Genomic DNA, 25,299 nt, shown 5'->3' on the forward strand with positions numbered 1-25,299 from the left:
AGGACGACTGCATCAAGAGAGGGTTTACTAAAGACGGAAACATTCAAATTTACTATTCTCGATGTCGTCTTGTTGGAGTTATAGCATCTACCTAGTTCAACAGTCATAGAACCATACGCCTATTGTCAAATTCGTGAAACGATAGGACTGTTAAGTCTAAAGAAATCCCTCCCTGCGTCATTCGTATTCCGTGTCTCCAACGCCAATCCGTATCATCGTTCTCGGTACGACATTCAATGGAAATCAACTAGAAATATCAAACTAATATCGTCAAGCCAGGCTCATCATGACCGACGTGGTTCCTTCGTCCAAGATATTCCTCTGATTCGCCCCTATTGACCTTCCTTGGAGTTGTAAACCCGGATACTGGACCCCTGGTTTCCACCTCTGTTATTTTTCGCGAACACGTTGTCGAAGCCCTTAATGAGATCTTTCACGTCATCGAGATGGCTACTCATTCCTCTAGTTGCTTGAGCGGAGTTTACTAGGCCAGAACATCGCTCGGATACAGTTGGATCAGAACGAAGGTATTCTTCGAGAATGTTAAACTTCTCGGAGGGCAAATGACTACACGAAAATTTAGCTATCAAGGTATATATCAGTTGAGCCGAGGGTTATATACCGGTTCTCACTAGAGCTTGGAGATCGCGTCTCGTTAGAAGGAGGCATGGTGTATTTAGTGATGGTACTAATGCGAGAGTGAAAGCTCAACGTAAAATTAAAAACTTCGTAAGATCGGTATCGGCGAGACTAGTATTCGTGTTTTGTTGTTTCTATGGTAGTCTACTTAGCAGTCATCCAGAATTCAATTGAATCCACTGTCGCCGGGCCTCCTTGATATATACATTTGTTATGCTTTTCGGAAATGAGTGTTATTACATAGTTAATCCATGGCTGCTCATATGGTAACTTGGATGAGAATGAAATCTGATGCTCTGTCGACTCGAGTTCAGATTTTGGCACCATGGTAGTCTCAGAAGCGACAGGACAGGTGAATATAGAATCTAGTGTTGAGTGGTTGGTTGTTGCCTGGCTTATTTTTACGATGGGCTCTCCAATAGGAAAAGGGGGCGGGGATTAGTGTGCATGCACGTAATTACTAGGCATGCACGCCTCATTGTAGATCTCCACTCAATTTGGAAATGACAAAATCTGAATAAAATCTGTTTGGTGAAGAGCCTTACAGACATAATCGGAAAACAAAATCTGATGTCAAAATCAGGTAACCAACTTGAGTTAGATTACTCTTGTATAATGTCCCTTCTTTGATATACCAAATCCGCATCCTTTTCTGATTTTCAGTCTTCCTTATCAAGCAAACCCAAATTGGCAATTATGTAACCTACACGTTCCACGCCATACGCACCGCCGTCCGACGGTGCGTTGAACTTGGTTACAACCGGGAGAGGATAGTTAGGCTCCGCTTTCAAGACAATAAGTTACGGTCGTCGGGTTGAGCTTAAACGATTCTCATAGAAAGCTATCGAGAGGCCGTAGATCTATAACAGATTGTGAATGACTTTCTGTTCTTGGATTCTGTGCGGAATAATTCTATGTACTAGCAGCTGTACTCTTGGTGCTTTTGTAGTGGCGCACCGTCGGTGGGGTGCCGGATCTTGAGCACACAGTAGTGAAAGGTATGATCTATTAATAAAAGGAGACCGTTGCTGGCGAGCTAGGATATCCTCCTTCAGCTGAGCTACGTAATCAAGGACTAATCCCTTTTGGGATGGATCACCTAGTCGCCCTGTGACATAGTAACTGCTATGCACGGGTCTTTACTTTAAAATACCATCCTTAGTTACAAGCTAATTAAAAATTGGAAAAGGCAATAGTATATCAGGGAACTTCATAAGAGGTCAGGTTTTAATAGTTAAAACCCATTGAGTTGCTCCAGATTTTAGATCCTCGATCTATAACCTCTCTGAGCTTACAATGCGCCCATGATTGATCACCATGAGCTACCACCCTTTATTCGATTCGCTAGGTGTAGCCTTGCTCACTGTATCTATCCTTGGGTTTACTCCTACATCTTCTCTGCTGCGAATAGCTTGCCTCCCCATATTAGGTTCGTTGACCTGGCATTGTCTTCTGACATGCCCCGACTACATTGCGAGAAGTTCTTGGGCCTCAGCTGTTGGGGGATACACACTGTCTTTATTCTTTCATTACTTAGATGTTGCGGTTCTCAGCCGCTGGAGTTCCGAAAATAGGGGAAAATCTACAACTCCAGGTGCATTTTCCGAAGTAGCATATCGAATGAAGTTTGGCTTCTCTACTTTATTCTCATGGCGTTTCATTAATACCCCAGATCAAGTCAGAAACATCCCACCGTTGAAAGAAGAGCTACGTTCATCCAAAGCGCGATTCCTCGGTAACACGGCGGCAATAATAATAGTTTGCTACCTGCTACTCGATGCTATGGATGCCTCATCAGATACGGTACCCGAGTTTTACTCGATCGACAAGATCAGCATGCTTGCCAGAATTCAGGATGTCTCACTTGAAGAGCTCATCATGAGGTTCTTCGCCGCCGTTGGGCTCGGTGTAGGTCTAGTGTCATTTCAACGTGGCGTTTACAGCATCGCGGCCTTCTTCTGCGTGGCGATAGGTCTGAGTTCACCTGCGGATTGGCCGCCATATAACGGATCGGTCTTGAAAATTTCCAGCCTGAGGTATTTCTGGAGGTACGTTTACTATCTTAAGAAATGGGAGTTCCTCCGGTTTAACGACTTTATCTAGCACTTTCTGGCATCAAACTAATACCCACCGACTTCATACTTTCTCCAGCTTTTTTATACACGACGTACTCCGTATACGAAAAAATACCAAGTTGGCGCGATTTCTACGTGTCTGGGTAGTATTCTTCATATCTGGTGTAATACACGTAGCCATCGATTCCTCTGCAGGTATATCACATCCCAGCCTTTACTTACTAGGTATTAATATCTTAAAAATCGTCACATAGGAATACCAGTCCAAGACTCAGGGGCGCTGCGCTTTTTCCTCATCCAACCATTGGGAATCATTGTCGAGGACGTAGTTGGCCCTTACCTGTCTCCCTTAACTTCGGAATATCGAATAGTTCAACGTTGTCTAGGTTTTATATGGGTGGGCCTATGGATGGCCTGGACGGCACCTGGATACCTTTATCCTATCATTAACAAAAGTGACCCCGGAGATGGTGGAGTGGTGCCAGTTAGTATCATTAGCTATGTTAAGCGTTTGATAGAAGAACTATAGATCCGTACCTAGTGAGTAAGTGGTTTCTCAAGATTCTGGTCACCCTGCCTAGGAATGCGTGTTCCCCTCAGATAGCCTCACCAAACCAAAGCGAGTTTCATTGAGTCCTTCGGAAGAGGCAAATCGTGAAATCCTTCTATTCGATGGTGAGACTAGGTCGAAGAGCAACACTGTTCCAAGGCAATGGAGCTACTAATGTTAATATCATTAGACGGGCGGTACGTATGATACCAGGTCGTGGTAACTTGGCGGTATATGCTTAAGATAGAGCTTCAGACCGAGATAGAAGTGGTGTAATAATCTAGATTCAGGGGTTTCTAAGCCGTGGATCTATCATCTTCATCATGTCCTTAGCTAGTCCATATCGCTAGGACATCACGATACCGAAGACTTACTCATCTCATTCATCCACGTTGACTCAGTCTCTATGCGTTGATAGACCCCTTCGCCTCAGACCTACCCCATCCCCTTTTCCTCCGTCCCATTAACTCCTTTGATAATAGTAATAAGTAAGTACCTACCCAGGCACTCCCCCTCCACCCCATCACCAACTCCCCTAACCGCCCCTCCTCACCTCCATCATCCAATAACCCTCCATCCACCCCCCGTCATCATCATCACCGGCCCATTCCTCAACCCCCCACCCCTCCCGGCCCTCCTCCCATCCCCTCGCGCCACGGCCCAGAAATCCACGCCCCTAAGCCGCTGCCGCGCCCTAACCCACGCCTTCCAGCGACACACGCCGCACGCCTCGTTAGCAGCCCTCGTGCGGCGCTCGCGCGCGAGCCCCTCCGCGCAGGACCCGTGCTTGCCGGCGAAGTCGCCGCCCGCGAGGCGACCGGCCTCCAAGGCCTCGTCGCAGCCGCGCTGGTACACGAGCTGCGTGTGCTGGGGGGCCTGGCAGAGGGGGCAGATTGTTAGGATGAGGAGGTCGGTGCACATTGTTTTATTATTTTGTTCTTTTATGATATTTTTTTTTTGTTTTTGCCGGCGGCGTGCTTGGGGGTGAGCGACCTGAGTAGGCGGGTTAGCGCTCGCTGTGGGTAGAAGGGTAATATAAGGCTGACAGAAAGAATGAGGGCGGTTAAGGGGGATGCGATGGGGTTTGGTGTCGACGTATCGAGGGGGTCTAACCTTGCTATGCGCGGGCGATACTCTACTTCATACGTTGATCGGAAGGCGACGATGTGGTTCGGTGTGGGCTTTGTGCGAGGCGATCTCGATAAAGTTGCGTTGTGGGCCCTTGTGTGAGGGCATTCGGTCGTGGTTGAAATGAAATTGAGGATATTCACATGTGGCCATGAGAAACTTGGAGGGGTTATTTAGAATGGCAGGATGGGTAGGTATGAGTAGGCTTCAATTGGCCGACTGTGCGTGGGACTCGAAAATGAACTTTGAAATAAAATTTAAGAAGCAAACATGTCAACCAGAGATCGTGTCGTGTTACCTAGTGAACCTTCATGGTGTTGCAACAGCAACACTGACGATAACCCAGTAATCGCAGGGCAATTGCGGCCAACATCATGACCAACCGGTGGATGGTTAGCTACAAAAAGCACCAATTTTCGCAAGCATTGAGGTTTCCTTGCGAAAAATAAGGAGTGATAATTTACTAGTTGAGTTGGATTTTTTCTTATTCAAGGCTGGAGAATTCGAATCCTACCTACATAGTAGATACTGGCTAATGCCAATCCAGCATGCTGTCACATACCTATGCAAGAGTATATACACACTTACAAACCGTAAGACGTCTATCTAGTGCCCCACGGCGCTATAGATATTATCGTAGACAGTAGCAAGCCAGCCTTCGGCAGGCCCAGCCATCGCCACGACTCCCAACCCGCCAGCAGCCCATAACGCTGCGAGCCCAACGGCGACACCTTGGACGCTCCACCAGGCGCGCCGCCTCCTCTTCCGCATCTGCCTGTCTACGGTTATCTTCTTCCAGTTAGCAGGAGGTGCAAGATCAAGCCACTTAGCCCATCCCCAAACCATATGACCCACGCCAACAGACAGGAGTAGGGTGTAAGCGATCCACGGCGGTATCGGTTGCCGAGCAAAGCCGTGCGATACAAACTGGAGTCCAATATTAGAGCTATCGCCGTCTATAACTAGGGGCAACACGCGGTTCATAACCACATGTGAGGCGAGCAGCCCGACGAAGGCGTAACCGGATATAGAGATGTAGGTTACAGGAGGCCATATCCTTATAGTAGGTTTGCGATTTAACGATGGATCTGAGTGATGAACTGGCCAAACACCAGGTGTTGCTCCACCATAACGTTTCAGGTTCTGTCGCCGACGAAGTAGTCGTATTGCGATACCCGAAGTGATGTGGGCAACGACGGGGAGGCCAACGAGTAGAGATTCGGTAACGGGCGTCTGGTAAAGCTCGCGCGCCATAAGAAGGAATGGCTCGGAGTACGGGACGGATTGATATATGAGAGGGAATATCGACGTATTGGCGACATGGAGACCGGCGAACAAGGAGAAGGTATAGGATGAATAGCGCTGGACTCGTAATACTGAGAATTGTGGTTAGTAAATGATGCAATCTGATTGGTTGTAGCCAAGGATCGAAGAAAAGGTTGAGAATATACAGTAATATATCGGGCCTCGTCCACTCCCGCTTAGTCCCAAACTAGAAGTTGAACCTGGAGGTGAAGATTTTAAACTTGGATCCGAGGATTGCGACGCTTCTTCGGGCAGAGGTGGAAGTTCCTTGTCGTAGACAGATGCATTGTCTATCGGCGCAGGATCTAAATGGAGCAAGGATATTAACGTCTCTTGCGAAGCCCACGGATTTATGGCACGGGGATCGACCGCCATATGATCCGGCGTATTTGAAGAATGTTGAGATCTGAAGATGAAGCGGAAGTCGAAGTCGAGGTTAAAAATAGAAGAATTCTAAAAGTTTGGCGACGTCACACGATTTTTGAAGTCGTCGAATGACAGGGAAAGTACAACTGTCAAGGTTTGACGTCAATGCTTCACCTGCAATTCTACAAATTTACGAAATGCCACTACATGTGCACTTGCCCCGCGATGGATTGGAACTTCCCATTTTCAACTTTACAACAATGTTTAACATTCTGGATCAAAACCGAGCAACCCGAATTCTATCATCTTCTACGCTTTTATCTTTTATTTTCCATACATAGTGCAATAGATACCCATAGAAATCAAGATGCCTCCAGTTAGTAATTCCATCATTGCCCTAACGGCACCAGGCAGCTCGCTAACATTTCCGAATGAATAGAGACACCAGACCCTTCCACCGGCCCAGACCTCCTCCGCGCGCGCCGCCCTCCAATCCTTTTACTGCGAGCTCTGTTCGAAAGGCTATTCGCGCATGAACGACTACGAGGCCCACTTGGGCAGCTACGATCATAGCCATCGCCAGCGCATGAAGGACATGAAGCAGATGGTCAAGGATCCCACCGCAGGCGCACGCGCTAGGAAGGCCGAGGCAAAAGCAGACGGGCTCATCAGTATTAAACTAGGCGATTCTAATACAGGTAGTACTGGGGGTGGTGGATTCAAGAAGGGAGGGTTCAAGAAGTCCGGCTTCAAGAGCGCATTCACACCGATAGGCGGATCGGCCGACGATGAAGAGAACAACAAACCGAAGGAAGCCGACACGAGCAACGTTAACAGCAAAGAAGAGAAGGTTATACCGAGGGATCTAAATGCTGAGAGCGACACCGATGATGAGGGATATGAAGTCTATAATCCACGCTTCCCAACAGATTGAAGTATTCGTAGCCTATGGTATGTATTCACATAGATACATCTGACGATACATCCGGTAGGGCTGTTGGGATCCATACATCCCGAGATCTCAAATTGGGGGAAATCGGGATCTGTAGCTACAAGTCGCGTCGAAGAACCGAGTGTACGATACTTCACGACCGACACGCGTCACAATAGCTACATAGGCAGCTCCGCCGAGTAGGTACCTAATGCTTCGTAGACCTTGAGAAATAAGTTGAGTCCTAGGCATGCTCATGAAGCCGTGATCAGGGTTTGGAGGTGATCAATTAGAAGCACAGGATATCCATCATCTCATAAAATAGTAGCTACAGAATGAATATTACAACACATGGCACCGAGACATTGTAGAACTCTCGCGGAGATGCTAGTGTTTACCGTTCACGCAATACCAACAGCTCAATTCCATAATTCCAGTTGACTGCAGAAGATCTTCCTCGCCTCGCTCCGCTAGGGACCGACGGTGATGAAAACGACGTTGAATTCTCAATTGAGATGGGGTTCCAAAAATTCCCATCCCGGCCTAAACCGAGATGGAGCGGTCAGTAAATAGTTTTCAACTAGCAAAAACACGCACTCGGATTGCTCCTCACTGTGACGCGTAAAGCCCGTGCACTAAGATGAGGAAGAAAAGGAAAGGAAAGTTTCAAAAGTTTTGGGCGGGAGAGATTTTCTTAAGTAGACTCCAAAGCGGTCATGTGGGTCTGCCTAATCAGCCAAAAATTCTGCCGTGTGGGGCCATATGGGCCAATCACGATTTTTCTAGCTGTGTAACCTTAAATTTTGTCGGGACCAATCAAAAAAAGATATCTGGATAATTGATGTCTCCACTATTGCTCATTTACGTAGGTACTTAGGTACATGAGAATTCACTCTTGAAATATTTTTCAATTCTCCTATAATATTTGCTACTAGTGACGATACGCCTCGATTATGCCTCATATTTCCTGATTATTCTAGAGAAATTAATACACACATATCAAACTTAAACCTATTAGTCGTGTTGTACCTAATGATACGCCCGCTTATGAATAGTCAGGAATATTCAGGAATAGTAATATTGAAAGGAGTCTATGATTCAAAGTTATACTTCTTCCTCGCCTGCTTCTCGATGAAAGATGGCCATATATAATATAAGTGATGGGCAATGGCGTAGGGAAACTTAGGGATCACGACGTTGCCTCTCACTTGCTGATCCACCGCGTCAACGCACCTATCCGCGACGTAGTCTAGTTTGAGCCCTCGCTGATTCGGACCCGCCTCCCGTGCCGTCGCATCAGCATCAACAGCCGACGCGCGGAAGTTGCCCTGGATAGTCGCCGGCAGGACGAATGTGAAGGCGATCTTCGGATGCTCGATCGCGAGTGACTGGAACAGGAGCAGAGACGATGCCTTGGTTGCCGCGTACAGCGCACGCGTCGGTGCCGGGACTAGAGCAGCGATAGAAGATATCAGAAGGATAGATGGTGAAACCGAGGTTCGTAATAACATAGGAATAAACGTCAACGCCGCAACAAGGGGCCCGTAGACATTGCCCTGGGTCGCGCGAGCGGCGATATCGACAGCATGCCGTATGCCAGCATCACCTGCGTCATCGATTTCTCCCGGCCCTACACCAGCCAAACTCATGACCGGCTGCACGGCCGAGACACCAGCGCACACGTAGAGGGTATCCAAGCCACCCCATTTCGCGATGAGCTCCTCTCTCACCCGCACCATATCCCCGACGTCACTGAAGTCAGCCGCTACCCAGAAGCACTTCTCCCCGCACTCCCCAGCCAACGCCGCCAGCTGTTCCGCGCGGCGCGCGACGACGCATACGTTTGCGCCGCGAGCCGCGTAGCGCTTCGCTACGACACGACCTAGTCCGCTCGAGGCGCCTACTATGACGACGCGCTCGTCGGTCGGCCGTACGCCTTTTTGCCGGCTGGGTGAAATGGGCCGAACATAACGCCAGGCAAAGTAAAGCGTGGCTGCTGGGACCAAGAGCGTCGTCCAAGTCAAGGGTGCGGGGTTGGAAGGTACCCACGATGGCCAATTCAACATGTCAGTAGTGGTCTGATTGGGGCCCTTCTTTCCGTGTAAGGCTCGGTTCGTCTCTAAATATATTAGGCAATGTGAGATGTCTTGTTTTGGTGACAGGTAAGTTCATATTTCATAATCTGAAGTTTTGTTAAACGTTAGGGATGGGTGCAAACTAGGGTCGGGCGGGGTAGCTAGGTGCATTTCGTTTGCCTGGTATCCATACCTGGGGCACCTCCCCAAGCAACATGGATGCTTATAATGAACCGTGACTGCCCTGACTGCCTTAGGAAATCATCACTAGACTGCCTACCTCTCTAACCTCCCAAACTAAAAACTCCAAATCAACCATTATTTAAATCCCACCTTGGCGTCTAGTGTGCCTACATAGATACTAACTGATGACACTCATAAATCGATTACATACATTGCCGTCACTCGCCATGGCTCTCGTGCGTCTTCCGAAGGAGTTACTCTTAAATGTAATGGCTTGTCTTCGAGATGCCCCAGACGTTTCGGCCCTGAAATCCGTTACACGTACATGCCGAACACTGCACGAGGTAGCCCAGATTTGTCTGTATAATACCGCCTGGTTCACCAATTCAATATCATCAGACCAATTCTTAGAGGCCATTCATCTTCGACCTGAGCGAAAAGCCCATGTACGAGATCTTCGAATGCTATTTGAGGATATTCTGATGCCCAATGTCATACCAACATTCGACCTTACCACATTCCCCAATTTAACATCTTTGGTTTTCAAAAGTCCAGTAGGCTTCCACCGTTGGCTCCTTCGGATGACTAATTGGAGAGAAATACTTAGCTACTTCATGCAACTATTCAGGCAGGCATCGCTTCTAAACTCCTCTGTTCATGCCCCGCAGCCGCTTCAGAACCTAAGATCACGTAAGTCACATTGTCTCATGTCATAAGGAAATATAAGTGTACCTAGATTTGATCAAGGTTAATCCATATAGTTGTCCTTCGCTGGCCCGGAGACGGCAAGACGATGGAGAGGATAACGCCTACGTGTCCGATATTTTTACTTTCCCAACTACACTCTCTGCGTATTGGCTGCTTCAGAATCTGCCACGAGAAGCCCAATGAATGGGGAGCGGAAAGGCTACAACCATTCCATCGTCAGACAAAGCTAAAATCACTATTCTTCGATAAGTGTACTATTTCCGTCGAGGATCTACATGCTGTCCTGTCGCTTCCGAAAGCGCTACAAACTCTCGTGCTTGACGAAATTCTTCTACCAGGCGACAGTTCAACTATCAAGGATTTCAGTCAACTCAACTGTGCCATTTCACAACACTCCGAGAGTCTAGAACATCTTACTATCTGTCTACGCAACCCTTGTTTTGTAATTACCAATGCTATAACCCTCTCGCTTTCCCATTTTCCCGTACTCTCACACCTTCAACTTAACTTGGCACCGATGATGATAGGACCAGGATTCTCAGGATATTGCTGCCGGTACGTCCTGAAGCCGCCGGTTCCACGCGCCTTACAATATCTACGGCTTGGAGTATACGATTGGTCTATATTCAGGAGCAATTACCTCAGTGAAACTTTCACGGGATTGCTGGTAGCCGATTTATTGGCTCAGGCCGAGGCTCGTGGTCTGCCCTTCACGCTGGACGTTTCGTTTGCAGGTTACGATCGATTCAATCATCGCAGCCCGTTTCATGATTATGTAAACCCGCGATTGCTTTTCGTGAAAAACTTTGAAAAGCAATGTCGGCAATTTTTGCAATTTCTACAATATGAAGAATTGTCTATTTTAACGAACCTCGTACCGCCACCCACTATGATTCGAGTTACTCCGCGTCTACGAGCCCTCGCCCACGAAATGTGGGATGACGTACCGCTATTTTTCCATCATGAAGTCCAATCCCGGTTCGTCGTTCGCTACGATTCGTCGCATCCGGACCGGTTTCTCAACAATAGTTTCTCAGATATGGGTATGTCGCAAGCCCCATTCCTTCTCAGAGGTGTAGTAGGAGCGATATAGAGAACACGACAATGTTATTACAATAGTCCTGATGCGACGAGCTCGCTTAGAGTATGACTTCATAGCGAAGGAAATTTACTGCACGAATGTCTTCCTCCGTATCCCTATGATTAGGTCCGAGCACTTGTCAACTCCTTGTTGCCTAGGTACGTAATCGGATCCTATTTACCCCTTTTCCCAGTTCCGCCTGGATTACTCTACTTACCCTTTCGATTGTTAATGAATGGAAAGTATTCGCTTCCTTTCCATCATAACCAAGTGAAACAATGGCTGAAAGTGAAGTATCAAGAGAACCTTAGGAACCTAGGTAGTTGTGGTAGTATTATCCTTTTGACTGGCATACTGATCCAGTCAGGTATTAGAGAGATAGTTACTGTTCATTTGACCTGGTGGACAAAACCCAGAATATAAAGACATGGACAGTACATTAATTTGTACCTGGGTTGCCTTAAGTTGTACCAACAATGCTATGGTCTGCAAGTGGTTGATTGTAACCGAGCCTCTGTGGGTTCTTAGGTGTATTCCACCTTCTGACGCATTATGCCAGTCAAAGAGATCGCAGTCAGTTTAGTTTCGAACTGACGAGAGCTGAGCATTCAGCTGAAGTAGAGCATAGTTTCTCAATGCATCTACCTGCAGCTCTGCGCTCATCTGACAAGAGATCTATCCTTGTATGTAGATGTGAATCTAGAAAGTCTTGGCCAGATGGCTGACAGGGGTAGCATGGTGGGTTGCTTTGCATCACGCGATGTTACGGACAGTTCCCTAAAGAGGCAACTCTACATCACCCACGTCGGTCTCCAACTTTCTTCTACTCTTCTACTCTCCGACTCTTCGATGTGCGTCAATAAAAAGGGGTGGTTGCTGACGCGGAAGGATTTGGTCTGTTTCCAGAATCGAAGAACTTTTGAAGATACTTATGCAGTTGCCCGGCGCAGCGCATTGGTCCGGAAACCGATTTGTTCTTGAAACCCAACAAATCCTTTGCGCCTGAAGCACATGTTGCGCATACTAGTGGGCATTCTATGCGATGTCCACATGGCATGCTGCAAAATCTGGCACACGGTCATACAGTAGAGCAATAGGATGCGGAATTTCGCTGCGAGAGTCTTCCTTCATTCGCTGATCTTTCAGCAAGTCATAAGCACTACGGGCGACCTTGCATGCCTACCACGTGGTGAAAACCTCGATTGGTTATCTTGTCGCGTAGACGAGAAGCCAACGGTAATAGCAGAGGGTTGACACTATCATTTTTATTTCAAAGTGTAACATTCATGCCTCTGGGGCTCCTTGCATCGTAATCCGAGCTGCTGGCTCTACACGGGTAGACGGAATCACCTTGCAGTCGAGATTACCAGATCGGAAATATCTACGGCCAATTTCTGCATGAAGGAATCCTACGCCGCACACATATATCACTAGTGATCCGCCCGTGTCGCGCCAGGATGTCGCTCAGCGCATCTACCCGTCCATCGGTCGATGTTCCAATGCTTCGCTGCCCATTGTCAGACAAATATCGGGTTTTAACCTTTCAATGAGGCCCTTAGCGTTGATTGCGATATTTATGAGCTGCGTGCCAACCTGGTGCTGCGGCCCCGGCACGTCAAATATCGACAATTTAATCGTTTTCGGCGATAGCTACACAGACGAGGGCCGATTGACGTACTTTCTCACCCATGATTACAACCCGCCGCCAGCAGGTCTCTACATACCAGAGTCAAACTTGACATCGAGCGGCGGACCAAGCTGGCCTCTGCTTGCCTCAAAAAAGCTTGGCGCGAAGACGTACAACTATGCGGGTAAGCAGATCATGGTACCCACAGCACAGATGAGGACCATACTCTTATGATATCTATTACTGATAGATTCATCCCAAATCTTATTATAAGCTGATATCAAAAATCTAGTGCGTGGCGCGGTGTGTACCAACATCTTCCCGGGCATCCTCCCGACTGTCGACGACTATGAAGTCCCGGCTTTCTTGGCCGACGTAGCCTACGTCAACCCCACCACAGGCACCAACACGCTCTACACCAACCGAACGCCTAGCAATACCGTGTATTCCCTCTGGATAGGCGCTAACGATCTCGGCGTCAATGCGTTCCTTACAGATTCCCAACCAGCAGGCGAGACCCTTGACGCGTTCATCGATTGTATATGGCCGACTTTCGACAACATCTACAACGCCGGAGGACGCAAGTTCGTTCTTTTTAACGAGGCGCCGCTCAATTACGCGCCGCTGTATAGGTCGCTTGCGGATGGCGGAGCCGGGAATGTACCACGCTGGCCCGACAAGGAGTCATATAATACGACCGAGTATGAACAGAAAATGCTCGAATACGTGACTCTAGTCAACACCATCTTTGATTACGGCTCCCCGTTCCAGCTCCTGGTGAAAAAGAGGTGGCCCAATGCGTCCTTCAGCATCTTCAACGTGAACCAGCTCATCTCGGATATTTATAACTCGCCTTCCAAGTACCTAGATGAGCCGGCAAACGCCACGGGGTACTACGCGGAGTGCCCTGATACGTTGCAGCTCGGGACGGCAGGCTGCGTGGTCTCCTCTAATCCTCTATCGAGCTTTCTATGGTGCGTAGAGCAACGTTGGTGTAGGGATGAGGGAGAATATGCTGACATGATGCAGGTACGATGAGCTACATATGTCGCCGAAAGTCCGTAAGTCTTCCTGGGCTCTACATATGCTCTCTCTCCAGGTTGCTGACTCTATTCGTAGATGATTATATAGCTACGGAGTTTGTAAACGTCGTGAATAAGAAATCGAAATATGGAACATACTATTCGTAATTTTAATGAGGGATATGAACATATCGCATCTGGGTTGCACATGCGGCGACGCGTTTAATAAGTACATATCAGGGAATCATCTAATCGTGGTCTAGGATGAAAAGCGGCACTGTTGTTGCATATTACCTAATAACGGGATATTCGTGGGGATGGACACCTTCGTGGGGTCTCGTCAAATAGTATTAAGGGTCAGCATTTGTATACCTGATGGCGTTTTAGCTCCAGCATTATCATATGCGGTGAAAATATGGCAACCCACTAGCAGTCGCTACACACTCCCTATGTACTCAGGTACCTAGGTAGTAGAATCTAATGGATCATGTAGAATATAAATGGCAATAAAGTACCAAAGAATAAGAATGGCCTTTGGTGTAGTGGTAAATCTGACAGTTCAGTCTCATTCGCTTGATCCCCGTTTGAGTAATACAGAATCAGATGCCACTACCCGAAGGTCGGTATCACCTGAAAACCTGCCATGCCAAAAAGCCTTCAGTGGCACATGGTTCGATTCGAAGTCTTTGCAAACAAGGTAGAGAAAAGCTTGGAAATCCAGCCTCTACTGGCAAGATGTTAGAATCTAAGGGGGTGCGTCAGATATCACCGACGGTAAAATACCAAAGAATAAGAATGAATTTTTTGGGAGGTTAGTGGTAGTATCTGAGATATCACAACCAGCCCGTACATCGCACCGTCCTTTTCTATGAGCACTCCAGGGCTGCATTTTCGCGTTTAAGCCACTATATCCTACCGTATTATAGTGATACAACTTTTCCATATTTGGATCAGTGATAGTCCAGTGTATCGACATTTATTATAAGCTAGGGTTTATCTTGCCAGATATTTCTTTCGCCCAAGATCCTTTTTTACTCTTCATGTTGATTACTTGGTTTCTCATCCATGGCAAGTCTGCGAACGCATTTATATCCGCTAAACTTTCGCGCGGGAAGTTTCGCTTCGAACTATAGCAATGCCTCGTTAGTAAAATTTATCGAAGGCCTTGGTTTTGGGAGATATGACTTGCCATTTCGTCAATTTCTTCTAGCGTACGGCCTGTGAGAGAACGTGTTAGTGTTATAAAAAGTCTCCATGTTGGCCATGAGCCTCATGGATTATGGATGTGGGAATTTACCTTGAACTTCAGGTAAGAAGAGATAAACCCATACTGCTGCTACAATAGAGCTCGGAAACCAGATATATCCATATCTCGGTCCCCAATTCAAAGAATCAGGGTTAATGAAGTCTGTAATAGTTCAAATCAGTTCCCGAGGTCCGAAAATGGCTAGGAACTCGCTTACACGGAGCCGTAAAAGTGGTGATCCATGCGGCAAGGAATCCGGCGGCCGCCCCTAACCCGAAGGTGTAGCTTCGCAGCCGTTGCGATGGGAGTTCTCCACCGCATAACCACGAATAAGTTGCTACCATTCCCTGGAAATTGTTATCATTATTACCTAGTTAACGCTCTGGAGACCATCACGGAATACTCACGTTGTAGCTCATCATGTAAAGACATGATAATGCCACAAGAACTATTCCCGTAGCTCTCGCGCCAGGATTTTTGTCGTATACGACTGCGACAATCAATTGGAGAATGCCACAGGTTCCGAGACCCGTCATAAGGAGCACACGGCGACGACCATAGCGTACCACAATCAACAGGTTAAGGACGATGGCGAGTAAACCAATAGCGCTAAGCACACATCCCATCGCGAAGGGATTGGAAACCTTTGCCATTGTGAAGAAATACGCCTTATACGCTATAAACAATGTTAGTGTCTCTGAAAGCCATTAGACGGATGGTGGGTTCTTACATATGATGAACATAGAGCCGGTAGAAGCTTGTAAAGTAACTCCGCAAACAGCGAGTATTGTGCGTCTTCTGTCTATGGGGTTCTTGAACATATCCAGAATGCTAACTTGACTACCCATCTCTCGCTCTTTATCAATCGCTGCTTTTATCTCTGCAACCTCAATTTCGACTGGCGCTTTAGTCGGTCTAAGCCACTTCAATGATTTCTGTCCATCTTCGATTCGATCTTGTAAGATGAGCCAGCGAGGTGACTCTGGTATGAAGGGCAAGCCAACGGTTAGGATAAGGGGCACGATATAGATGAGTCCTAACGGGATCAGATAAGCCGATCGGTCGGACTTTGACGCAGTCGCCCAGTCTACAATTGTACCAATAAGGGTTCCCTAAGTGTTGAGAAACGTTAGAACGAATTACAAGCTGCAGACTGGGTTAACGACTTACAAGAGACGTGCAGAACTGGAACGCGGTCAAAAAGAGACCACGGTACTTGGCTGGGCTGCTTTCCTGGATATAGAGTTGAGAAAATGTCATGAAGTAGCCATTAGCCAGTCCGTTTAGCAGGCGTCCGACATAAAGCGCGTTGATGTTGGTCGTGGCCATCATGATAACGTTGGAAACAACGCAACCCAAGCAAGCCATCCTTAGACATGCTTTCCGACCTAGCTTAGCAGCGATCAAACCGGCAGTAGCAGAGCTAACGAAAGCGCCGAGTGTCATTAATGATGTGATAAGCTGTTGTCTCACTGTCGAAATGTTCCAACCGATCGTAGTATCCGGTGCTGGATGGCCATAGATCTGCGCAGCGGTGGTTAGCATAGATCATCTATCTGTGTACATTTTACAGCATGTTGCTATGGTATCGACGTACCTTGAGGAACCCTGGCATAGCCTGAAGACCTCCTATTAGTCCAAAGTCGATTCCATACTGGAATGGCGATAGGACCATCAAACCGCAAGCCACGAAGCATCGCCAATGGGCGCGCATAGTTTCGTCATCCTTGATCGCCATCTTGTCTCTTTGTTGCGCAAGATACCCGACGAACTCGAATCTGCTAAAGGATAGGTTGCCAGGTTAGGATGTTGTAACGGTGTATGCAATCGGCAAAATGCTGTATTTACGTACACGTGAGACGAGGGAAACCTCGCAATTGCCGAGGAGTCTAGGACACATCCAACAATGCCAAGTAATAGCCATGTTCAAAGTAGGCCCGTTGCTCCATTACCCCAGATTTAGGGATTCTGTAGATGCTCTCCAACATTCCCCACAATGTCGATGGGGGTAACCTAACACGTCGATACATTCAGGCTGTTGTGGTTAGCTAATTTTGTCCCGGAATATTCTCCTCAACTTATCCGCGTGATAAATTTATTGCTGCGAGTAATGCTGCCAGTGGCTACATTTCTTGTAGTAGTTTTCTCACCTTGGGACCCAGGTACCTTAGGTACTTCATAAATCATAAGATGTAGACGAATCAGTAGACATAGTGGCTTTATATTGTCTTTCTTCAACAGTAAAGTTTTCTCCAATGGAACGTTGAATTTATTGTGAGTTCTGTTACGCAGATATGAATTCGCCATCGTATTATTAGTCGTCTTGTTATTCCATCTCTTTGGTACTCTTTGTCGTTTAATAGACTGAACAGGAGTTGGCACCAGCACTTGTATGAACGAAGTACCCAGCAGCCCTACTTTTTGTTAAGAGACAGTGTATCCATGTATAACGATTAAGCAATTGAAAAATATAAACCTTCACGATTTTTAACTGGTTTAAGTAGTTATTAGAGGGTCGTGTCTCGGGCGGTCCTTTTACGGCCCCATTTTCATAGACATCCCGGCGCCGGCCACCGGCCACCGGAGACACTTACCTATTTGAGTAGGTAAGGCTCTGTCTATTCGTCTGCTTAATGGAGACTCATTTTTGGACGACTATCATTTCAACTTTAGGTACGTAATATATTAAAGCAACCAGCACATATTCCAATTGTAAAAGACTTCCATTTTACGATTTTACAGCTGTTTCGTCTATACGACAATTAATACGCTTCAGCACCCTCACCGTGAATAATCCCTTAACGCTTGACGAAATTGAGGTATCTGCATATTCCGTAAATATTTTAATAAATGTAAACAACGAGATACTTTCAAATGTTTAGATATTCTTCTTAATTTTGACGGTCTCTAAAACAAGAGAAGTACTACCTTAATGTTCGTGATTTAGACCACACCATCACAAATAATAACATTTACTAATTACTAGCCATACGACAAGCATCTTAAGTCCCCATACAAATCATAAATTCCACTAGCTACCTAGCTAGCTGTATATAATGCCTTTATTAACATCATTAGAACGATAATAGAGAAATTTCTAGATGAGTAGGTATCTAGGTAGCTAACTTGGGGAAAAGAATAATCAGGGGTACTGCCAAGTAGTATAAAATGATATCTACAAAGATTTTGTGTAATATAAGAGACAAATATGTTCAATGGACGAAATATTGATATTTGGATCATTTGAAACGTTGTTTCTCTACGTTTATAGTGTACTGGGGTTGATTTGATCGTTGATTTAAACTTCCTATAGATATTGCTGTATATTGGATGCTTGCGTCTTTGACGACTACCTTCCTACCTACACAATACACTGAAGCTATTCATACATCTACATGCCTAGGGAACCTCTAGGTTGTATACAGACCTAGGATAATGTCAAAAATAGAAAGATCTAGGGCATCCATCCACTGCAACTTCTACATAGTGCAGTGAAGGCCTCTAAACATGCCAATGTGTTTTTCAAAAAGCTTTAGGGTATAGTCGTGCGACACCATCCAAAATAACACTCTCTTTTTTCCTTTTCCGAATACCAACACAACTCATCCTGACATTTCCATGGACACAACTTTCTTCTACATTGCCAACCCAACCTCAATTATAGCTCAACGCAACGCTTTTACTCACCTCTCCATGGTCTAAAAGATGGAGGCCAACAACGATCACCTCGAGTGGGTTCCTGACGCCCGTAAGTTCTTTTTCTAATAACAGTTGTTTACATTTGTCTCATGATATGATATTCCTCCGATTTTATGTTATCGTCCCCTCTACTTCACCATAAATCCAACCATTTCACCAAGTTGTTTCCTATTCTTCGAGCAGCCAGAACAGTTCCCTAGGTATTCATTCGACGGCATGGTTCTATATCTTGCTACTAGACACAGCAAGGAAATGTATACTCGGCTAGATACATTGGTTGATCAGCCATACATTTCTCACATTCCTTCTTGATGCCTCCATTTGGTCCGTTTTCTCGGGCGAGAGAGCTACTGCTGATAAATATAAACTTTATAGCCATGTACCCTCCTCCGTCTCCTCGAGACCAGCATATGCAGGCTTCTCATTGGAATGACCGAGGACACTCTACGCTCGCCGACGGCGCTTATCATCCTCCTTGTAAGTCTTTACTTTTTTCTTAACATAGTAAACACAGTGTTAGAAAATCACCTCTTATTTTCCTACTTCCCTCCTTCTATTCATGCCTCTTGGGTATGAAACCTGAAAAGTTCTTGAGACATTCCTCATATCACGAATTCGATGATGGTACTAAGGCTAACATCATTCCATGAAGCCGACCGCGCAGCATCTGCAATCAGTTCAGACTGTGGTTCAACTGCCTATTCGTTTACTGACCAGTCTTCTGAATCGCATTATTCCCGCGACCGCTTTGCCGGCCAACGTATGACGGGAACCACTGGCTTTGGCGGTTATCCTGGTGCCAACCAACTTCCGGCGTATCTTGGTAATCCTAACGTTAATCGAGCTCCCGAAAACCTCGGTGCGAATGGCCCCATGAACGGTCGTATGGCTACTAACCATTATACCACCAACTACGGCGATGTCAACCAGCGTCGCCACACCATGGGTGTAGACTATCGTATGAATAACCGTCAGGCGATTCACCCCGGCATGACCAACTACGATTACGCGTATCAACAGCCGGCGCACCCGAATGCGAACTATCATAGTACGATGGGCCATGGCACCGCTCACGCTGATCAATCTAACTCGGCAACCCTCGTTACGGGAAACCCCATCGCTAATCGTCGTCATCAGGCATATGGCGCTCCCGTTGGTCCACGTGTGGGAGGTTCCGTTCTTATCCACCCTCCTGCCGGCTCCCAAGCTAACGGTGCCAATGTACCCGTCGCCAACGGCAACGGCAACGCCAACGCCAACGCCAACAACGCCAACGCCGGTCCGATTCAAGGAGCAGCCAACGGTAATGCCGGATATGAGAGCTTAGAATGCACCGAACCTAGCTGTACCTACAAAACAAGGGCTTCGAAACGTGCTCGAGGATTCCTTGCCAATCATGTCCATCATACCCATTGTGGTAATATCTGCATGTTCGAACACTGTGGCCACCGCGAGGCAGACGACAAGCAATTACGTATTCACATCAAGGCAGAGCATAGTGCTCGAGTCTTGCGAACCGACGAGGGCAAGTGGAGGTGCCCATGGCTCGGATGCACCAAGAAGGCTTGTTCACGAAAAGGAAATGCCGTTCGTTGTATGTTCATGCATAACCACATTATGTTTAACGAGCAGGTACGAAAAAAAGGGCACTATCCTTCATTTCACCTAAGCTAACATAATCTAGCACGGAGCCAACCAACACTGATGAATGGGCATTAATTTGGGTTGATTTTTTCCTCGTCTTGGTGGTTGCTTACTTGCCGCCAAAGTTTTGAAGTAAATGGCCTTGGGGGTCACCTCATCCAACTGCGGCGACTTAGGAAACTGCTTGATTCAAACCTGAGGTTCCCAATGGCTGTATTGAAAAACTGGGTTGCTTTATTAATGCGGAGTTACTGGAAGGATTACGGGTTTTGACAACGAATTGATCACTACTGACATATGGGTTCCTTGCTCTTTAGTAGAAGAATTGTGATATGATAAGTTCTCTTAAGTCATTCTAGGCCATATTTATGGACTTCCCTTAGACTTTATCCATTTATTTACCACTTACATTAGCGGTAGTGGACGAATAACGGTGCATACTCTGTAAGATGCATGGAAGCCCCTATAAAACAATAATTCAGAGAGTTGATGGAAAAAGGGGTAAAAGCAGCTGGTGGCAGCTGTGCAGCAACTGTAAGATTATGTGGGGACGTCTGTTAAATCCCCACGCTCCAAACGATCACTTTTTTCTTCCACTGTTTGCATTTGATCAATATCAACTGCTAGAATCCGGCGATATATCATGAATCGTTAGATTCCATGCGGCTCTCAGAGTGAGCTTGTAACGCCATACTCACTTGTCCCAACGCGATGTCCCATGCGGGCGCGTCGGCTCAGCCAGTATCCAGTCAATTAACGGTGATCATCACAACATCCCCGACGCCTTCTGCCCCCTCAACAGAACTCATATCAGCAATATTATCATCGTTTCGCAGTCATTGCAGCCTGTTACTGTCTTGTCGGGTGATCGTCGTGTTCGACACGTACGATCGCATTGCAACCCACGCAAGGTTGAAGAAAGGCCAAGTTACTCCCGACGGAGCCAGGACCTTCGACGATTATAAACGAAATGTTAGAAAACTCATTTTAAAGGAGTTTAGACAGGATGATAGCGAAGAGAATCTGGTTGAGGGCCATGGTGAAGCCGAATTTGGCCATAGTGCCGTCGAAGCAAACTTCGTTTCTTTCTTAACATCACAGACGGTGGACGAGCAAGTTACGTTCATAGAACCAGCGAAACGGTTGGGGTTTGGATTGGCTGTACGCTCAGCCCTGAGATTAACAACTACGCCTTTCGTCTGGGTACAGCAGCATGATTGGCCTCTGGTCTCCGATATCACATTGGAACCGTTATTAGATATCATGCGACGGTCTGAATCCGACGAGAACACTCCAGTGAAATATATCTGTTTTCCGTCCATACGTTTACTGTCATATGCCGATTCCGCTCATGTTACACATTTCCCTATGCTGAAAGGGCTGACTGCGTCTTTAAAACGCGATTTCGTTATGGAATCCGGAGTCAGTGTTCCTCTTACACCAATGTTTTTCTGGCATGACAAGCCTCATCTAGCGTCCACCCAGCACTATCTATCCCGCGTCTTCCCAACACGTCTTTCGATGTCGAGGGGAGCTTTTATCGAAGATACTATCGGACAACGATCAAGGAACCAGATGAAGCTGGGAAACTGGGTAAAGTGGGCAACCTGGCTATACTACCCTGATAACGGAGAGAGACTGTGCCTGCGACATCTTCAGGGGCGCACGTGGCAAGGCACGGAAAAGGAGTTAGAAATGAAGGCTATCTGGATGGCGCGGAACACACAGCAAACCAATCATGTCGAGTAACAGGATCATTCATACCTGTAGCAATACAGCTCGGCCACCATCCAGTGATCGGCCAGTCGACTCCGAGAATACGGCGGATCATGATGAATCGTGAGTTAGATCCACAGGATACGAACGGAAATGATGGAGCTAGGTTGCTGGGATATGAGAAACACGGGAGTTAACGGTTTTGAATTCAATTTTATGCCTTCTCTTATATTTTCATCCACATTTTTGAACTACCCTTCACCCCATCACTGCGCACAGTCGCGTGTACGCGCTCGACCGATGTGTGTAAGGGATCGACCTGGCTCAAGACGTACGAATCCTGGTAATACATCCCCTTATTCCTCATGACTTTCCTTCCGCTGTCGCCCCCTAAGTCTGCCTCGCTGCCAGTCCTGCTGTGGCTCGTGTCTCGTGTCAACCGATCTTCGTCGTCGTCCATATACCGCGTCTCCCTCGTGATGTTAACCTCCTGCGTCACAAATATCTTGCCCCATTCCATATTTCGCAGCACCGGCCAGAATATCGGAACGCTGGCACATATAGATGCTGCATCTACTTCAAGAACAGCCAAAACGATACTGATGGGCCCGTACCATGTCGGATCCCTAGTGGGCCAAGTCGCGACTTGGTGCTCAATAATTGTCACTAGCCGCCAGGTCGCAAAAACGAGAACGCTAGATGTCTTTGGTGAGTGATGCGGCCCTTCGGCAGATTGCACAGGACCAGGGTAAACTTACAAGATGCCCATGGAGAGCAGGCCAACGAGCCGTATGCGGGTGCATGTTGTGGCGCCATCTTTGAAGAATAATGGGAGCGGGATGATGAGGACCAGAGTGTCAAGTACCATATTAATGGCGGCATGACTCTCGAAAGTGGCGATAAAAGGAGCTGCATACGATGAGCCGTAGCCGAAACAATTCGGTCCTCCTCCGGTATCCCAAAACGTGTATACAGGTACGCAGGGTACCCAGGCAAGGAAAGAAAACGCCACTCCCCACAAGGCCGTGAATATGATTAAGAAAATTAGAAGCCGGCGCATGAAGATGCCCCGTTCAAAGATGCGAAGATACTGGAGCAAAAGTGCTTCTTTTATCAGTGCCGTCGCAGTCACGTAGGTGGCGTTTCCGATATAAAATGTCTTCAAGAAACCTTTAGTTTGCCAGGGTTCAAGAAGCAAAAAGTGCTTGCCAAGGCCGGTTGTGACGCCGACACATACTGCTATCGATCCGGCAGTGACCATGAGCTTGCCGCGTGAGTTGTGTTAACCTGAGATCCGCTGGTCCTCGTACGAAAGCGTTACTTACCAAATAGAGCAAGACACATAAATCATCCCATCCCGGAGCCCGGACTACCAGTAGTCGAACGTATAGTCGAAGGCTAACACATATCCACGAGACTATCTGTAATTTAAGTGTGAGAAACGTACTTCATTATATCAAGCCAAAATTCTAGTGGTGAGTAACATACCAGGCACGATATAACAACACCCCATATCGTCGCTGGTCTGTTGGATATGGGTTCCGGTTCATTGAAGTTATCGGTCGAGTAGCGGAACTGCGACATAATCTCCTCTACAACGACCCACGGAACAAACGAATGGCCGCAGAGTCTCGATTTACCAGACCTCACACGTGGTGTCGAAAACAACGCGGAGAAAAAGAAGGCATCGAGTCAGTGAAAGTTCGAGGTTTTTTTTGGGTTTTTTTTCTCAGATTATCAAAGATGGATAATAATCTAGATGTAATACTAGGTGCACCTCACCGCAAAAGATATGGGATCGAGGTCTACCAACAGGCACAGCAAATCAGGGGCGTAGAAATTAAAACAGGTGACGGCAAGGGATGCGAATGCTTGGCAATATTTTTATGGATTACAGCTTACACGCCGCTGATATGTCATGTCAGTGATAGGATTTGATACATGCGTGAGATCCACTAACGTCTATGGAATCCTTCGAAAACAAGCGAAAAAAAAACCGTTGCCCCGGATTGAAGACCCTAACCTTCATCACGTCAAAATGCAGGAATTAACGAAGAATACGACCTCATCAATAAAGTTATGCCGAGGGGGAGGGAATAACAGGGCAACTAATGTCGAGGATAACAGTACTATACTTAGTCGTATCTGTCGTATCTACCTACTTCTCTCCTTTATTACGTCGATTTCTGTGCGTATCAAGAATCCCATCGATGTGCTAAGTAGTCGTGAAACTTCGAAAGCTTGCTAAGGCGGTGTTGTTGGCTGCAATTGGCAATGATAACTGCATATCGGTAATCCAGAGTTACATCGGTCTGCATTCTCGAACATGGCCTGTCCGATTCCAGGGTCGGGGCTGACGGGTAAAGCAGGGCAGCTGATCCGCCACAACGATCAGCAGCATATCTCTTCTGCTCTAGTCTCTTTCTGACGCTGAGGAGGATAGCATACTCGAACGAGTTCGCGCACTATTTGGGTATTGGTTAAGTAGGTCTGACTAAGAAACATCATCCTGTAGACAAAGCGTAAAACAATGCGAGAGAGAGAAAATGACATGTATAAAAATGAGAGATAATCCCTGTCCCAAGGCTCCATTGATGTTAACCTAGGATTTGTCGTGCATAAGACGCGTACACCCCTGTGTAGATAGTCAAAGGCTCGGAATAACTATGATGCCCCCATCGTGACAAGCCTTATGGAGGTCGTATTAACCATATCTGGTTCGACACAAGCGCCCAGATGCCGCGGTGGGGGGACAGGAACAGGGAAGATTTGTTAAACCCGCTTCATCCGATGACACGCTCGGACGACCGAGATTATTCATAAAGATTTGTCTGGTCAGAATATGGCAAGGATTATGGAATATTCCGCCTTACCTTATGTGATTATCTGATACTAGATGGCGCCATGCCCACGGCGTTTTCAAGCTAAGCTCTATTCTGCCATCAGCCCTGGGATTTGCTAAGCTTTACCAGATCAGGTAGTCCTCGATGCTTTTTCCTAAACCAGGAGAGAATGATCTCCTTTGTGAGATGCACACTTGCATCGAGCAAGGGCCAAGTTAAAATCCGAGGCCATTCGACCATGTTACAGTATCTTCCAAACATCGTGTAAGGTATTTTGTTAGTAAAGATCGTCGATCATTGACTATGGATGCGGAGGAAGGATTTTCTGAATGAGGAGTGATTATGTACGAGGTGCAGGGGTCAAGAATAACAGACTCGATGATTTCTATCCAGCATAACTCGAAGTTCACAGATTACCTATTAAGCATCGGTGCCTTGAATAATTCAAAGTAAAAACGGCA

General features: G+C 46.8%; 12 protein-coding genes across 12 annotated transcripts; 6 read left to right on the forward strand and 6 right to left on the reverse strand.

Annotated features, from left to right (window-relative positions):
- Nucleotides 1-160: 160 nt before the first annotated feature.
- Nucleotides 161-1,029, reverse strand: F4807DRAFT_387851 (uncharacterized protein). The gene is made up of 3 exons (XM_047995863.1): nt 846-1,029; nt 623-773; nt 161-567 (listed from the first exon to the last, which is right to left on the reverse strand). Exons 2-3 carry the CDS (start codon nt 667-669, stop codon nt 333-335), a joined length of 282 nt encoding a protein of 93 aa, XP_047856623.1. The 5' UTR covers nt 670-773; nt 846-1,029; the 3' UTR covers nt 161-332.
- Nucleotides 1,030-1,677: 648 nt separating this feature from the next.
- F4807DRAFT_387862 (membrane bound O-acyl transferase family-domain-containing protein) lies at nt 1,678-3,632 on the forward strand. Its single transcript, XM_047995864.1, has 3 exons — nt 1,678-2,687; nt 2,743-2,909; nt 2,969-3,632. The coding sequence occupies exons 1-3, from the start codon at nt 1,957-1,959 to the stop codon at nt 3,241-3,243; spliced, it is 1,173 nt and encodes a 390-aa protein (XP_047856624.1). The 5' UTR covers nt 1,678-1,956; the 3' UTR covers nt 3,244-3,632.
- A 190-nt stretch (nt 3,633-3,822) lies between these two features.
- Nucleotides 3,823-4,185, reverse strand: F4807DRAFT_458307 (uncharacterized protein; the record flags this gene model as incomplete). The annotated part of the gene is made up of 1 exon (XM_048001186.1): nt 3,823-4,185. The coding sequence occupies one exon, from the start codon at nt 4,183-4,185 to the stop codon at nt 3,823-3,825; it is 363 nt and encodes a 120-aa protein (XP_047856625.1).
- Nucleotides 4,186-4,828: 643 nt separating this feature from the next.
- On the reverse strand, nt 4,829-6,277 carry F4807DRAFT_417558 (DUF1691-domain-containing protein). Its single transcript, XM_047997250.1, has 2 exons — nt 5,844-6,277; nt 4,829-5,768 (listed from the first exon to the last, which is right to left on the reverse strand). Exons 1-2 carry the CDS (start codon nt 6,070-6,072, stop codon nt 4,999-5,001), a joined length of 999 nt encoding a protein of 332 aa, XP_047856626.1. The 5' UTR covers nt 6,073-6,277; the 3' UTR covers nt 4,829-4,998.
- Nucleotides 6,267-7,453, forward strand: F4807DRAFT_417560 (uncharacterized protein). The gene is made up of 2 exons (XM_047997251.1): nt 6,267-6,439; nt 6,503-7,453. The coding sequence occupies exons 1-2, from the start codon at nt 6,431-6,433 to the stop codon at nt 6,995-6,997; spliced, it is 504 nt and encodes a 167-aa protein (XP_047856627.1). The 5' UTR covers nt 6,267-6,430; the 3' UTR covers nt 6,998-7,453.
- Nucleotides 7,454-7,935: 482 nt separating this feature from the next.
- On the reverse strand, nt 7,936-9,199 carry F4807DRAFT_417562 (NAD(P)-binding protein). Its single transcript, XM_047997252.1, has one exon. It carries the CDS (start codon nt 9,058-9,060, stop codon nt 8,086-8,088), a length of 975 nt encoding a protein of 324 aa, XP_047856628.1. The 5' UTR covers nt 9,061-9,199; the 3' UTR covers nt 7,936-8,085.
- F4807DRAFT_417566 (uncharacterized protein) lies at nt 9,200-11,697 on the forward strand. Its single transcript, XM_047997253.1, has 2 exons — nt 9,200-9,942; nt 10,014-11,697. The coding sequence occupies exons 1-2, from the start codon at nt 9,438-9,440 to the stop codon at nt 11,051-11,053; spliced, it is 1,545 nt and encodes a 514-aa protein (XP_047856629.1). The 5' UTR covers nt 9,200-9,437; the 3' UTR covers nt 11,054-11,697.
- A 646-nt stretch (nt 11,698-12,343) lies between these two features.
- On the forward strand, nt 12,344-14,024 carry F4807DRAFT_387880 (carbohydrate esterase family 16 protein). The gene is made up of 4 exons (XM_047995865.1): nt 12,344-12,852; nt 12,961-13,642; nt 13,698-13,729; nt 13,788-14,024. Exons 1-4 carry the CDS (start codon nt 12,588-12,590, stop codon nt 13,856-13,858), a joined length of 1,050 nt encoding a protein of 349 aa, XP_047856630.1. The 5' UTR covers nt 12,344-12,587; the 3' UTR covers nt 13,859-14,024.
- A 454-nt stretch (nt 14,025-14,478) lies between these two features.
- Nucleotides 14,479-16,748, reverse strand: F4807DRAFT_417572 (general substrate transporter). Its single transcript, XM_047997254.1, has 8 exons — nt 16,534-16,748; nt 16,107-16,460; nt 15,667-16,048; nt 15,344-15,612; nt 15,154-15,283; nt 14,988-15,098; nt 14,880-14,908; nt 14,479-14,817 (listed from the first exon to the last, which is right to left on the reverse strand). The coding sequence occupies exons 1-8, from the start codon at nt 16,672-16,674 to the stop codon at nt 14,722-14,724; spliced, it is 1,512 nt and encodes a 503-aa protein (XP_047856631.1). The 5' UTR covers nt 16,675-16,748; the 3' UTR covers nt 14,479-14,721.
- A 1,893-nt stretch (nt 16,749-18,641) lies between these two features.
- Nucleotides 18,642-20,340, forward strand: F4807DRAFT_458314 (uncharacterized protein; the record flags this gene model as incomplete). The annotated part of the gene is made up of 4 exons (XM_048001187.1): nt 18,642-18,684; nt 19,011-19,112; nt 19,288-20,267; nt 20,320-20,340. The coding sequence occupies 4 exons, from the start codon at nt 18,642-18,644 to the stop codon at nt 20,338-20,340; spliced, it is 1,146 nt and encodes a 381-aa protein (XP_047856632.1).
- Nucleotides 20,341-20,883: 543 nt separating this feature from the next.
- On the forward strand, nt 20,884-22,345 carry F4807DRAFT_387993 (uncharacterized protein). Its single transcript, XM_047995867.1, has one exon. The coding sequence runs from the start codon at nt 20,991-20,993 to the stop codon at nt 22,026-22,028; it is 1,038 nt and encodes a 345-aa protein (XP_047856633.1). The 5' UTR covers nt 20,884-20,990; the 3' UTR covers nt 22,029-22,345.
- Nucleotides 22,125-23,746, reverse strand: F4807DRAFT_387984 (uncharacterized protein). The gene is made up of 4 exons (XM_047995866.1): nt 23,484-23,746; nt 23,321-23,416; nt 22,754-23,259; nt 22,125-22,690 (listed from the first exon to the last, which is right to left on the reverse strand). The coding sequence occupies exons 1-4, from the start codon at nt 23,577-23,579 to the stop codon at nt 22,222-22,224; spliced, it is 1,167 nt and encodes a 388-aa protein (XP_047856634.1). The 5' UTR covers nt 23,580-23,746; the 3' UTR covers nt 22,125-22,221.
- Nucleotides 23,747-25,299: the final 1,553 nt, after the last annotated feature.

This window comes from Annulohypoxylon truncatum (assembly GCF_022578515.1).
Source record: "Annulohypoxylon truncatum strain CBS 140777 unplaced genomic scaffold F4807scaffold_8, whole genome shotgun sequence".
NCBI lineage: Eukaryota > Fungi > Ascomycota > Sordariomycetes > Xylariales > Hypoxylaceae > Annulohypoxylon > Annulohypoxylon truncatum.